General features: G+C 47.4%; 1 protein-coding gene across 3 annotated transcripts; it reads left to right on the top strand.

Annotated features, from left to right (window-relative positions):
• Window positions 1-869: 869 nt before the first annotated feature.
• On the top strand, window positions 870-7,285 carry TMEM125 (transmembrane protein 125). Of its 3 annotated transcripts, none has more exons than XM_007480299.2 (3): window positions 870-1,079; window positions 5,317-5,416; window positions 5,761-7,285. In XM_007480299.2, the coding sequence occupies exon 3, from the start codon at window positions 5,946-5,948 to the stop codon at window positions 6,630-6,632; it is 687 nt and encodes a 228-aa protein (XP_007480361.1). In that variant the 5' UTR covers window positions 870-1,079; window positions 5,317-5,416; window positions 5,761-5,945; the 3' UTR covers window positions 6,633-7,285. The 3 variants fall into 3 exon arrangements, with proteins under 3 accessions (XP_007480361.1, XP_056671290.1, XP_056671291.1); XM_056815312.1 differs by lacking the exon at window positions 870-1,079 and adding an exon at window positions 2,953-4,627; XM_056815313.1 differs by lacking the exon at window positions 870-1,079 and adding an exon at window positions 4,713-4,980.
• Window positions 7,286-14,788: the final 7,503 nt, after the last annotated feature.

Genomic DNA, 14,788 nt, shown 5'->3' with positions numbered 1-14,788 from the left:
GACTTCCTTGAATCCCTGGCTTGTCTCGGGTGCCCCCACTTGTCCGTATACAAGTCATATCCCTCAGTTGAATGTAAACTCCATGAGGATAAGGACTTTGGGAAGTAATAAATGCTCAATGGAGGGAGGTTGGAACTGAAAGCAAGCAGGGATAGGCTCAGCAAGACTCAGCAGGATGCAGACCCTCTTCCATCAGGACCTATCCGGTAGAGCTCCCCATGAGACCTACATACTCCCGAGTCCCCAGAGATCAGCTTTAAACATCAGAAGGGATGGGGTCCAGAGGACAGCCAGAGCCCCACTGGGAGCAAAGAGAGATCTAGGGGCTCAGGGATCATTCTGGGGCTTTGAGGCACATCAGGGTAGGCAGTGAGAGAGCCTGGAGCTGAGGAGGTGGCAGCACTTAGAGCACCTGGGGCCAAAGTGGGTGCACCCTGCTGGGTCAGTAGAGGCTAGAGTGGATAAGTCTGGGGAAGTGGGGTTTGGGGGGCAGTCAGAGGGCCAAGAGTATATCAAAAAGGCTCTACAGGATCAGTGGGTGCAGCAATTGGGTAGGAAGTATGTGATGGGGACAGTTAGGGAGCTGCAGCGTATCCAGAGGGGCTCTGGCTGTCCTCTGGACCCCGTCCCTTCAGGATGTTTAGGGGAAATTTGGGGGAACCAGAGGATCAGAGTGGACAGGCAGCATTCCTCCTCCCCTCCTAGCCCACACCTCCTCTTCTCCCTTTTCCTTCTTCTCCCAGGGCAGGGTGGCCCGGAATTGAAGAGATTCAGTTTCCAGCAAGGCCCCCGCCCTACCCAACAGGGGAATGTCCCTGCCCAGGTCCCGCAGGGGGGGGCTGGAGGCGGGCAGGCAGATCAGCTGCAGCCAATCCAGGGAAGGCTCAGGGACAGGAAGGGCCACCTGCTGTTTGCCCTGCCTCCTCCCAGCTCACCTGAGGCCCGGTGAAGACTGGTAATCTTCCATCTGGATTTTCTTCAGGGTTTAGGCTTCCTTCCGGGCTCAGCTCCACGCCTCCCCTCCCTGCTGCCCAGCCTTCTCAGTCCTTGGACCCCATGGACCCCACCTCTGCCTGCAGGTCAGTCCTCAGCCTGTGCCTTCCTGAAATCCCTGAGAGTCCTGCAGGGAGGGGCCCAGGGTATGCCTCCCCACCCCCACCCCCACCTCTGCCCTGAACTCTTCGGCAAGTCTTTGACCCTCCTCGGGCCTCCATGTCTCCTCTTGTCAAATAAAGATGATTAAAGGTGATCTTCCCTGGCCACCTCCCAGAACTGCACTGAGGGGAGACAAGGGGTAGCATGTGGTTAGGGTCCATGGAGGCAAAAGGACAAGACTGAACAGCTAAAAGTGCACACCTCCCCATCGTAGCCTCTCACACCCTCAGGATTCAAGGATTCCATCCTCCGGAGCCAGTCAGAGTCAGGCCTTCTTAGCTAGATCCTGGGCCAAATGCTGTCTCCTCTCTGCTGCAAGCCTTACCATCAGCCCCTTCCACTCTGGGATAGCTGTCAATGTTGACAGTTTCTTCTATCGTTCAGCTTCATTTGGCCTCTTTGCAACTTCCCCCCATGTGTTCCCAATTCTGCCCCATCCCTCCTTCCCTTGAGAATCCTCCAGACCCCTAAAGACAGCTCTCCAGCCGCCCCTGAAACTCTGGTTTCTTTCAATCCAGCATCCTATGCCATAGATTCCAAGCTTTTCCTCATCCTGGCTGTTGTTCTTCCAGACAGCCCGTCAAGACACCTTTATTAAGCCACTTCTCTATCCCAGGCATTGTGCTAAGTTTTCGGGTTACAAAGAAAGGTAAAAGACTGTTCCAGTCTCAAGGAGTTCCCTATTTAATGACCTTCTCTGGTTTAATGGCATGAGACTGAAGCTCAGGAGAGCTGGATGTATAGATCTGGCAATCACCTGCCTGGAGATGATAATTGACTCTAGGAGAGTCACAAATAAAAGAGGAGAGAAAAACAAGGGCCCCGGACAGAGCCTTGGGGGATGTCCACAGGAAAAGAGTGTGAGGTGAATGAAAACCCAGCTCAAGAGGCTGAGAAGGAATGGTCACTCATGCAGAAGGCAAACAAGGAAGGGGCAGTGTCTGGAGATGTGTCAGAGGCTACAGAGAGCTCAGGAAGGATGAAGACAGAGACTTGCCCATTAAGAAAGGGCACTGGTGGCTTTGAAGAGAGCAGTGGGGGTTGGAAGTTGGAAGAAGAGTTGAGAAGTGAGGGAGAGAAAAAGAAGAGACCACAAGTGTAGACAGCTTTTTCTAGGACTTTGTGAAAGGGAGGAGAGATATGGCTTGAAGGGATGGTAGAGTCTAGTAAGAGTTAGTTTGTTGTTTTTGGGGGAGGGTTCAAATTAGGGGAGATATGAGTGTGTGTATGTAGGAAGGAAAGACAAGAAGAAATTGAAGATTAGAGAGAGGCGGGGCAAGATGGGGGGGGGGGCAATCTACTGGAGAAGATGGAATAGAAAGGGAATTCCTGTGCTTGTAGAAGGGTCTTCCTTGGCAAGGAGAAGGGCTACTTTTTTTCTTAATTTTCCTTCTCATACCCATTAAGAAGGCAAAAAAAAAGGGATATCCATTATACATATGAAATCATGCAAAACGTTCCCACACATCGTGTGGCCAAAAAAAGCAATAAAATAAAAGATTTTCAGTGCTTTGACCTGATTTCAGAGTTTATCAGTTCTCTCTCTAGAGATGGAGAGTTCATTGTGAATTCTTTGGAATTATTTGGATCATTGTATCAATTAGAGTAGCTAAATCTTTTGCAGTCAATTATCTTTACAATATTGTTGTTGCAGGGGCAGCTGGGTTACTCAGTGGATTGAGAGCCAGGCCTAGAGATGGGAGGTCCTAGGTTCAAATCTGGCCTCAGACACTCCTAGCTGTGTGACCCTGGGCAAGTCACTTAACCCCCATTACCTAGCCCTTACCACTCTTCTGCTTTGGAGCCAATACACAGTACTGACTCCGAGACGAAAGGTGTTTAAAAAAATAAAAAAGCAGTATTGCTGTTGCCATGTACAGGGTTCTCTTGGTTCTGTTCATTTCACTTTGCATCAACTCATATAGGTCTTCCCAAGTTTTTCTGAAACCATCTCCTTCATCATTTCGTATAGGACAATAGTATTCCATCAAAATCATATAGTACAACTTGTTCAGTCATTCCCCAATTGATGGGCATCCCTTCAATTTTCACAAGAGGGGCAGCTATAAATATTTTTGTACTTGCTGGTCCTTTTCCTTTTCCTCTGATCTCTTGGGTTAGAGACCTAGTGGCACTATTGCTAGGTCAAAATGTATGCAGTTTTGTAGCTAAAAAAAGTTCCTTCTTTAGAAACAAGAGTGAAGGAAGAGATAGTGAAAAAGTTTTGTTAGGAAAGTGTAAGATGAGGAGAAGGGAAGAAAAGGTAGCTTGAGGTGAATGGCCTCAATTCTCTCAGTAAAGGTATGAGGTAAGATCCTCAGCTGAGAAGTGAAGGCTGAAAGTGAAGAGAAAGTTGGGAACATCAATTGTGGAGAGAGGACCAACAACAAGAATGAAAGAATTACCTCACTGAGGTAAGGACCCAAGTAAGATTAGCTAACAGATTGACAGTGGATCTAGTAAGCACAATTGGGTGACTTCCTGATCTCTCATAAGAACTGATAGGACAAAGGATGTAAGGAGAGAGGACAAAGTGAAAACAAACTAGTCTGCTCCAAGATCAAGATTGGAAGGGAGGAAAATAAAGCCAGAACAAGGGAAATGACCTGGGGACTAAGAGAGGCAGGGGAAGGAGGTCATGCCAATTGGGAGTGATAAGTTTCAATTGTTTAGATCTCACTTTATTTGTGTGAAAAAGTGGTTTGTAATTGTGTTCATATAATTCCTGTGTTTGGCTTGGCAAAAAGATCCCCAAGGATTTGATATGTCTAGAGTGATTTTAAATGGAATTTCTCTTTCTAACTCTTGCCGCTGGACTTTGTTAGAAACATATAGAAATGCTGAAGATTTGTGTGGATTTATTTTGTATCCTGGCACTTTGCTAAGGTTATTATTTCAACTAGTTTTTTAATTGATTCTCTAGGATTCTTTAACCATACTGTCATATCATCTGCAAATAGTGTTAGTTTAGTTGAGGAATAAGTTTCAGAAGAGTGAAGCAGAGGGAGAGATGGAATGATGGGAGATTAGAAGCAGATAAAGCATTTCCAGATTTTGGGAACACTCGTGGATAACAGTAAGAGCAAAGGTGTCCCCATCCATCCCTGGGTGAGACCAGAGTGACGGAGAGGAGGAGGAGGCAATCATGGCAATTGAGGAGCCGGAGAAATTAGGAGGTCAGAGTGTTTGGGAGAATATCCATATGCACATTGAAGCCTCCTGGAATAGGGTTGGATGGCAAGGCAGTGAGAAAGGCTGTAAGTCAAGAACTGAATCCCTCATGAAAGAAGGGGAAATGATTTGGGAGCTGGTAGAGAATGGCTATTAGGATTTGGGTTGGGTGGCAAATTTGGAGAGCATGAACCTCAGAGAAGGAGGGATTGCTTAACCATGGCAACAAAGGAAGGTTCTGGAAGCAGCAGTGAGGATTCTGACTTTCCCACATGACTTGGGGAGAGGAGGTACAGCCAAGGTTGGAGATGATGACCAGGGATGCCATATCTTTGGGGTTGGGAGTGGGGGGCAGGGGGGAGGAAGCAAGGACTCAGTGAATGCCAGAAAGGGGAAGGATCACTAAAAGAGCAGTTCTCAAAGTCTGCTCCCGGGTTTCTAAGGGTCCCCTTTCAGGGGGGGGGGTCTTTGAAATCAAAACTATCTTCATAATAATACCAAGATGTTTTTTGTATTGAATAAAGTAGATGTCAAAAGGTATATTCCATAAAAATAAAAGTTCCTGGGGGTGATGGGAAAATTTTAAGAGTACAAAGGAATCTGGACCAAAAAATCTGAAACCCCCGGGGTTGGAGAAAGAAGTCTGAGGTCAAGGTAAGTTGATTAATGTCTCAGGGCTGGTATCAGGCATGGACCAAAGCTTCACCTGCTCTCTTCTTCTCCTTATTGACCAGAAGCTCTTGTGTCTTTAGATTTCAGATCGTGGGTAAGCATTAAGGGCCCTAGCCTGAGTTTAATACCTAGCCAAGATGATGACCCCTAGGGATGAACCCCTTCTTCTTTGGGAAAGGGAGTGCCTAGGCCCTGGGAGTAGGGGGTTCCAACTCTCTGGGTGCTAAACAGTTACATTGCAGCCCCATGGAGCTGGTGGTGACAAGAGGCAGATGAGGTCATGGGAGTGGCTTGAGTCTCAATGGGCCTTTATTCCAGGCACTGCTGGGGATGCTACTGTGAGCACAGCTTTGGAGCTGTCCAGATAGGCACCCAACCAGCTCAACATGAAGGAGCCAGAAAAATGGAATCTTGAAAGGTGGGCAAGAAAAAAAATTCTTTCTACATATAATTGGGGGGGGGGGGAGAAAATATTATGGAAGGGAGAATGAAGAAAAGAAAGAGGGAATGGAAGGAAGAAGGAGAGGAATCTTGAAAGGTGGAAGAGAAAAAAGGGAAGGAAGGGAGAGAAAGATGTTGAGGAAAGGTCCTATTGGGAAAATAGGGGAGGGGCATTGTTGGGAAGGAGGACTGGCCAAAGGACCCCCGGGAGGGTGCTGGAGAGAGGATAACAGAGATCTTCCTAGGAAAGATAATCTGGAGGAAGAGAGTATCTTTCAGGAGTAGCAAGCAAGGATCTCAACTATGTCTCTGTCCTCTTAGGTGACAATGTCTTTGCTGTGGATTATGTGGAGGGACTAGACCCCCAGGGCCTAGGCCAGCTGTGGAGCAGGAGGCAACCATGGGGCTATGCCCTTGAGGCCCCTGGGACTCCCCCTCAGTCTCCCAGAACACTCCTACCCTGGTCCTCTCTAACTCCAGCCTAGCCCCCAGTACAGCTGCAGCAGATGGCTCAGTTGGAAGCTTCCCCTGGCCTGCAGCAGCAGGGGATGACCATGCCCATGGCTGGAGCCCTTGATGCACTGGAGGAGCATGTGGAGCTGTGGTGGTCTCAGGAGCCCCGGCGTGCTGCTCTCTGTTTCTCTGTGGCTGTGGCCCTAGTGGCTGGCTGTGGAGCTGGAGGAGTGGCCCTGCTCTACTCCACCAACAGCCGCTCTGGTGAGTGGCGCCTTGCCATGGGCACTGTGCTCTGCCTGTTGGCCCTGCTGGTGCTGGTGAAGCAGCTGCTGGGCTCAGCCGTGCAGGACATGAACTGTATCAGGCAGCCCCAGCACGTGGCCCTGTTGCGCAGTGGAGGAGGAGCAGACAGTCTCGTGGTCCTGGTCAGTGGCCTGGTGCTGCTGGTCAGTGGCCTAGTGCTGGCCAGCCTAGCGGCCTCCCCTGCCACTGGTCCTGGCCCCAGCCCCAGCCCAGCCAGGCCCCTGGCCACCATGCTAACTGCGGGCATTGTCCTGAGTGTGGTGGGGGCCCTCCTGCTATTGGGACTGCTGCTGTACCAAGCGGGCTTGGGAGGCCGATGCCTCCTGCCCACCACAACTACAGGCTCAGGTCGAGGCCGGGGACTAGCAAGCAGCAGCATCTTCAGCATCTCTGGGCGGCTGCCAGCCACACCCAGCATCGCCAACCTCCTCTGACTGACCTCAGAGCAGCTGCCACCCCTTTGACTTTCACTGGTGGCCTCTAGGTCCAGCCTCTGGCCTCCCATCTTCATCAGGGGTCACCTTCACCGCTTGTCTCCACACTCCGGCCCCCATCTCTATCCTCCCGTTTCCCATCATCACTAAGAGGTCTGGCTCACATGTTAGTCCTGCTTGGGCGTGTGTGCTATCTGGAATCAGAAACCCTTTACCTGCCCTGCAGGCCCTTTCCCATATTCCATTCTTCCTGGGGATCCCAAAACCTCCCACCTTCCAACAACCCCCTAAAAGCTGACAAGCAGAAAATCCTCCATCCCAAGTCAGAGGTTCCTTCAGAGCCCATTAAATGAGAATAGTTGGAAAGCCTTTAGCATGGCCCTTGGCACAAAAGGACTTAACAAATTCTTCCTATTCCTCCATCCCAGCTCCGAGACTCCTCTGTGAGCCCCATCCTTTAGGAGGGATCCCTTATCTCAGCTCAGAGATCCCCCTCCTGACCCTTCCCCAGCTCATGGATCCCCTAAGTCCCCCATCCCATATCAGGGACCCCCTTTGACCACCCCAGCCCAGCTCAGAGACCCTCCCCTCTAACCCAGCTAACCCCTCTCATGTCAGATCAGGCTCCCAAATAAAGGTGCAGAACGACAACATGCAAAGGCGTCCACATTTATGGAGCATCTCCTGTGTACTGAGTGCTTAGTTTGAACCCAGTTCGGGCCCTAGGGAGGGCTTAGGAGAGAGATCTGATTGCTCCAGCTCAAAGTGAGCCCACTGGAAAAATGCAAACTCCAATGGAGCTTTGAAACATTCTGATCCAACCCTCCCCTTGTACAGATGAGGACACTGAGGCTCCACAAAAGACAAGAACCTGCCCAGGGCCACATGGAAAGTAATAAATGTCCAAGGTAGGATTTGAACTGATGCCAGATCCAGCTCTCTTTCCACTCCAAACATTCTCAGGACCTCCATCCCTGGGGCAGGGACACTCCAGGGCTGAGCAAAGCCCTTCCTAACCCACCACCCAGAACTGACCACAGTGGTCACTCATGGCTCCAACCGAGGCAGCCCAGGTAGGTCTTTCTCTGCCATCTCTAACTCCAACTTCTCCAAGGCCTCTAGAATCTTAGGAATCTCTGAAATATAGTGAGACCTCTGCAGTAGGGAGTACCTCTGGCATTTCTAAGTACTTTGGGATCCTGAAGCTTTTCATGCTAAAGATGGAGAAAAGCAGGTTATATTATGGTATAGGTAGGTACATATGTTCATGCATAAAAAGAGCTAGACATGGAATCTGAAAGGCCTGAGTTCAAATCCTGCCTCAGAGACTTCTAACTGTATGACCCTGAGAAAGTCACTCAGTTTCCTTATCTGTAAAATGAGAAGAAGAAGAATAACAGTACCTTCTTGGGTGGGCTATTGTAAGGATTAAATAATATATGGTTTGGCAGATTTTAAAACACTTTAAATGCCTCTTTCAGTCATAGATCTCTCTGCATGACTTTTCTTAAAGATATTTGAGTGGTTTGCAATTTCCTTCTCATTTTACAGATGAGAAAACTGAGGCAAACAGGGTTAAGCAACTTGCCCACGATCACATTGCTAGTGTCTGAGGACAAATTTTAACACGAGTCTCCCTGGCCCCAGGCCTGGCATTCTAGCCACTGCATCACCTAGCTGCCCATTCAAATGGTGGATGTGATTATTATGGAATGATTTGATCCAGGAAGTTGTCTTTAATGGCTTAATGTCAACTTGGAAGAGGGTCCCTAGAACGATGCCACAAGGATCCATACTTGGCTCTGTGCTGTTTGACATTTTATCAATTACTTAAAGGAATCAATGGCTCACTCGTTATATTCTCAGACGCCACAAAGTTGGGAGGAATATTAACACACTGAATGAGAGATTCAACACCCAAATGTGTGTGTGTGTGTGTGTGTGTGTGTGTGTGTTACTTGACTGTGGCATCAAAATGAATGTAATAAGATGAAATTTAGTAGGACTATACATAAAGTCTTGTGTTCACGTCTTTGAAAATCATTTACACAATTATTAAGTAGACACGGCTAAATGATAGTTCCTATGAGGGAAAAAAATCTGGGGGACCGGAAAAGTGTTTGATGAATATAAACCAACAGTTTTCAAAAGAATTACAAAGTATCGACAACTATATGAGCAAATGTTACAAATCACTAATAAGGGAAATGAAGTAACTAAGCCTTTTAAACTTTTTTTTTTAACCCTCACTGTCTGTCTTAGAATTAATATTGTGTATTGGTTCCAAAGCTGAAGAGTGGTAAGGACTAAGCAATGGGGGTTAAGTGACTTGCCCAAGGTCACACAGCTAGGAAGTATCTGAGTCCAGATTTGAACCCAGGACTTCCCATCTCTAGGTAAGGCTTTAAATCTTATACCCCCCCAAATTGACAGATTGACCTAAGATGGAAGAGATCAATATTGAAAGGGCTATGGAAAGATAGGCACACTAATGCACAGATGGTGGGGCTCTAAATTGATCTAGCCATTCTGGAAAGAAATTTGGAATCACACAAAAAAAGTGACTAAAATGTCGATAGACACTGACCCAGAGATCACACCATCAGGCACATACCCCAAGGAGAACAAAGTAAAAAAAAAAATCCCATAGATATAAAAATATTCACAGTATCTCTTTTTGTAATAGCAAAGAATTGTAAACAAAGTAGATTTCCGTCCATGGGGAATGGCTAAACAAATTAAGACACATTAACATTATAGAATTTTTGCTGGGCTACAAAAATTTATGAGCATGAAGAATTCAAGGAAGCATGAGAAAACTTACAGGAGCTTCTCCCTCTAGCTGATTTCACTTGCAGAGCTTATCCAGAACTCCTCTGGTTCTGATGATCCACCTGTGCAACCCTAACTTCTTTCCTGACCTCCAAGTCTCCTATGTCCATGTGCCTTTTAGAAGTTCTCATTCTGGGTGTACATCCTCATCTTGTGCAAAACTGAACTTACTGTCTCTTTCCCCATAAACACTCCCTTCTTCCTAACTTTTGTGAAGATTAAATTAACTCTTCCCTGCCCATTTTTAGATTTAATCACCAAAAGTGTATACATCCCACTTTCACTTGAGTGAGGGAGGGAGGTGACCCACATGTGCCATAGTGGGTGATGAATCAGGATCAACTGACTGCCCAGGGGGCAGTCCTAAGCAGATCTCAGAGATCCTCAATCAAAGCTCATCCAAAGTCAAGTTGAAGAAGAAAGATTGAAGGGCTCCTTCACAGGAAGTTCTTGGCATTTTTAAAGACCATTCCTTTTCGTCACTTCCTGTGACTTTCTTCCATTTTACATGTACCAATTACAGCCAAAGGACTGCCCAGGGGGCAGTCAGTTGATTCTAATTTGCCACCCACTATGGCACACATGAGTCACCAACCTCCCCCACTCAAGTTTAAGTGGGGTGTATACGCTTTGGTGATTAAATCTAAAAATGGGCAGGAGGGAAGTTAATTTAATCTTCACATTTTCCTTATACTGTCCATGGTACTGCCATCTTCCCAATCACCCAGGCTCAAAACCTAGGTGCCTTCCTCAACTTCTCGCTCTCATTCCCTGTATCCAATCTGGTTCCTAGACCTGCCAACTTGACCTTCATAACAGCTCTCTCCTATTCCTCTCTCTCTCTCTCCCTTTCTCTCTCTCTCTCTCTCTCTCTGTCTGTCTCTCTCTGTCTCTGTCTCTCTCTGTCTCTGTCTCTGTCTCTCTCTGTCTCTCTCTCTTTCCTCTGGCACTGGCACTACTCTGGGACAAGCCCTTATCACCTCACTCTTGGACTACTCTAATAGTCTGCTGGTTGATCTCCCTGACTTAAGTCTATCCCGTTCTCCAATCCTTTTCCACTCAGCAATCAAGGTGATATTCCTAAAATGTTCTGACCCTATCATTGCCCTCAATTCCAATAACTCTCATTACCTTCAAGATAACTATAAAATCCCCCATTCAGCTTTCAAAGCCCTTCATAATCCTTCTCATTTCTACCTTTCCAGTCTTTTTTTTAAACTCTTACCTTGTGTTAGTTTCTAAGTATCTTAGTATCTAATACAGAAGAGCAGCAAGGGCTAGGTAATTGTGGTTAAGTGACTTGCCCAAGGTCTCACAGCTAGGATTATCTGAGGCCAGATTTTAATCCAGGTCCCCCCAACTCCAGATCTGGCTCTCTAACCACTATACAACCTAGCTGCCCCCCCTTTTAGTCTTATACCTTACATTCCCCCACATACCTTTTGTTTCAAGTCCAGTGGCCCCCTCCCCTTGTTGTTCCTTAATTACAAGACTCTACTTACTCCTAGAGTTTTTACTCACTGCCTCCTATGCCTTTTCATCTCATGTTCACCTCATGGCTTCCCTGGCTTCCTTCAAGTCCCAGATAAAATCCTATCTCCGACCAGAAGCCTTTCCCAATCCCCCTTAAAGCTAGTGCCTTCCCTCTGTGGAGGTCCACCAATTCATTCTACCTACATCTCCTTTGCAATTGGGTTCTTCCATTAGGCTGTGAGCTCCTAAAGGGCAAGGACTGTGCTTTTGCTGTTGCATCCTCAGTATGTAATGGATATTCAATAAATGCTAGTTTAACCGACCGACTGATACAAAGTTAGGTAACCAGAATCAGAAAACAGCCTGTCCAATGACTACAACAATGTAAATGGAATGAACAACCCCAACAAAAAAATGGGAAATGATGTTATGCAACTGTAATGACTGGTTGGACCTGGAGGAGAAATGAGAAAACACCCCTCCCAGCCTTGTGTGCAGAGGCAGAGGGTTATGGGTACAGAACACAGTCAATACCCTGGTCTGAACTATTTTTTAATATTTCTTTGTCCCAAGGGATTCCTTTCTGGGGAGAGGAGGAAGAAAGGGTATATTTGTAAATGAAGGTGATGAAAGAGATCAATAAAATTAAATAATTTCACAGGAAATGGGATAATAAATGTAGTCAGGTGGGGTGTTGGCTGGGTGCTAGGCAGGGCGGTGATTACCTGAATAAACACCCCAACCACCACCTCCCCTCGCTACTGGCTCATTTCATTGTTAAGTCTCTCCTGAGGTCACCAGCAGTCAGGTCTGGGGATCTCAGGTATCATTAGCTGCATTAATTAGCTCTCTCCTAGGCTCTGTTCCCTTCTCAGCCTGAGCTAAGGCAAATCTCCCAAGGGTTAGCTTCCCCTCTCTCAATCCCCAACCAGGTATTTATTGACTTTGATTCAAGTCCTTGTAAATTGACTGAACGTTTTAATAGCAATCGCCAATAAAATAGGAAGGTAAAGAAACAGCCTTCCGCATTCAGGCTCCAATGGCCAAGAGGGTTGAGGCTGCCCTTCCATCAATTGGAAGAGAAATGAATGGTGTTTCTCCAGGACAACACTCGGGGAAATGGGGTGGGCAGGAGATGGGGGCTGGGCTGGTATAGTCCCCCCCAGTTCTGGCCTGCTCTCCCCTCCTGGTCCCCGTCCCCACCTTACCCAACAGCGTCTCTCCTTATCTTCATGCCAGACCCCACCACCACCACTGCAAGAGTGGGGGGTCGGTTCTGCCCTGGCTGCCCTTGTTTCATCTGGGCCTTCATGATTGAAGAAAGTCCTTCCAAAGCCAAAAATTCCACAGAAATTTGGGGAGTTTTCAGTGATGTCTGGATGCCACTGAAGCTCCATGGCAACGCTCCCAGGGAAGGGAGGGTAGGTCCCGGGTTTGGTGGACAGGCTCCCTGATGGGCAGTCAGCAGGTGCAATCTGGAGAGAAGTAGAGCTTTGGGGAATAAGGAGGAGACTGCTCTCTGCCCCAGCCAGACCTCGTCTAGAGAATTGGGTTCAGTTCTGGGCAGCATGTGTTAGGAAGAGCCTTGACCCATCATAGGGTCCAGAGGAGGGCGACTAGAATGGGAAAGGACCTTCAATCTGATTGGTTGGAGGAACTGAGCTTATAAGAGATTCATATCATCTCCAGTATTTGAAGGCCTGTCATTCTATTTGGAACATTCGTTTCAGGTGTGTTGGACTCCTCCTTGATGCCATTAGAGGTTTTCTTGGCAGAGATACTGGAGTGGTTTGCCATTTCCTTCTCCAGCTCATTTTACACATATGGAAACTGAGGCAAACAGACTTAAGTGACTTGCCCTGGATTACACAGCTAATAAGTGTCTGGATCTGGATTTGAACTCAGGTCTTCCTGACTCAATGGCCAGCACTGTATACATTGTACCACCTAGCTTGCCCCAGTGGGCAAAACCAGGAGCAATTAGGAGAAGTTGTGGGAGGTCAGTTTAGGCTTGACATCAGGGAGAACTTGTAACAATTGTATTAGTTTCCCAAATGTAGAAGGGGCTGCCTTGAGTGGATTCCTTCTAACTAAGGGTAATATAATAATTAATAATAATAGTTAACATTTGCATATCAATTTAAGATTCGCAAAGCACTTTACAAAAATTTATATTCACAAAAACCCTGAGAAGTAAGGTGTTTTTATTATCCCCATTTTATAGATGAGGAAACTGAGGCTGAGAAGAAGTTTACTGACTTATCCAGGGTCACACAGCTAAGATTTGAACTCAGATCTTCCTGACTCCAAGGCCAGGGCTCAGTATACTGTACCACCTAGCTATGTAGCTTGAAGCCAGGAAATCTCTGCCCCTGGCACTTAGCAATACCTGATTCCTCATCGATAAAGAAAGAATAATAATCTTTGCACAGAAGCCTCAAAGTGAAGTATGTGGAGGGGCCCCTAATTATTATCATCTCGAAGTCTTTGGGTGAAGGCTGGATGCAATCCAGGCCAATAAGCATTTATTTATTAGGATAACCCCTGTCGCAAATTCCACTGGCAGAGGAGCGTCCTGCATGGTGGAGATAAATGCCCTGCCCTGGCTGAGGGGCCAGTAGGACTTGGCCAGAGGCAAGAACTTCAGTTCTCAGACAATCTCCTTTGGGATTCTCCAAGCAAGAGTCTTCTCTGAGCATGGGCCAGAGATGAAAGAGGCACCCCAAGTTTAAGTGGCCGAAGGAAAAGTCTCTGGGAAAACGTGGCCTCAGTTCCAAAGGGGAAGGAGAACAGCACGGGGAGTTTTGAGGTGGGGGGCTAGAAAAGGTCTCAGGGAAGGCGGGATTTCAACTGAGTCTCCAAGGAAGTCAAGGATTCCAAGGGGCAGATGTGAAGCGACTGGCATTCCATTGTAAGCAAGTGTCTCATTCCAGGAATAGCCAGGAAATCAGCATTCTGGAAACCCAAGAAGACACCAAGCTGTGAAATGCACGAGACGTTTATATTTTGTCCTAGAGAGAAATAGGGAGCCACTGGAGTCTGTCATATGGAGGGAGAACATGGTCAAAACTGTGTTTTAGGCAAATTGCTTTAGTGGCTGAATGGATGATGGAAGAGGGAGAGCCACCAGCCACTAGTCCAAGAGGGAGGTGATGAGGGTCTACACTGGAGGGCCAGAAGTGTCAGAGGAGAGAAGGAGGCAGAAATGATAAGATTTAGCCATCGAGACTCAAAGCCAGGACTTTGAAGAGAGAATCTGTCAATTAGAGGGATCCAAGAAAGGTTTCCTGTAGGAATAGTGCATGAGTAAACCTTAAAAGAAGCCATGGTTCTAGGAAGGAGACAGGTGAGCAGGAAAGGCATTTCAGGCATGGGGCCAGTTAGTTCAAAGACAGGGAGGTAAGAGATGGAATCAGCCAATTCAGCTGGAATGGCAAGTTTGAACAGGGAAGTCATGTGTGGAGAAGTGGGCTCCGGCCAGACTGGGGGGATCTTTCAGGGCTCAATTGAGGGGTTTGTAGTCTGGCCTCCAGGCAGATGTGAGAAATGATTCCAAAAGGATGCAAGCTCAGGGACTGGGAGGACTGAATGACTCGAAGGTCCCCTCAGGGTTTCTCCCTCCAAGACTGGGGAGCTTTCTAGGTACCCTTGGTTTGGGGGGGTCTCTAGAATTTGGGGGATCCTTACTGGTCCCTGAGCTCCAGTCATGAGGGGAATGGTGCTGTCCAGATGTGGTTGGGGCCCTTTGGGGTCTGGTGCAGGCTGCTGGGGCTGGAGGAGAGATCTTGCTAAGTGGACTCTCCAATTAGAAGTCACAAGGACAAGTGGACGGAGAACGTGTTCCATAGGTG

This window comes from Monodelphis domestica, chromosome 2 (genome assembly GCF_027887165.1).
Source record: "Monodelphis domestica isolate mMonDom1 chromosome 2, mMonDom1.pri, whole genome shotgun sequence".
In the NCBI taxonomy this organism is placed as follows: Eukaryota; Metazoa; Chordata; class Mammalia; order Didelphimorphia; family Didelphidae; genus Monodelphis; species Monodelphis domestica.
Note: the sequence above shows the minus strand (reverse complement) of the source record. Positions and strands in the feature narration are given on the sequence as shown.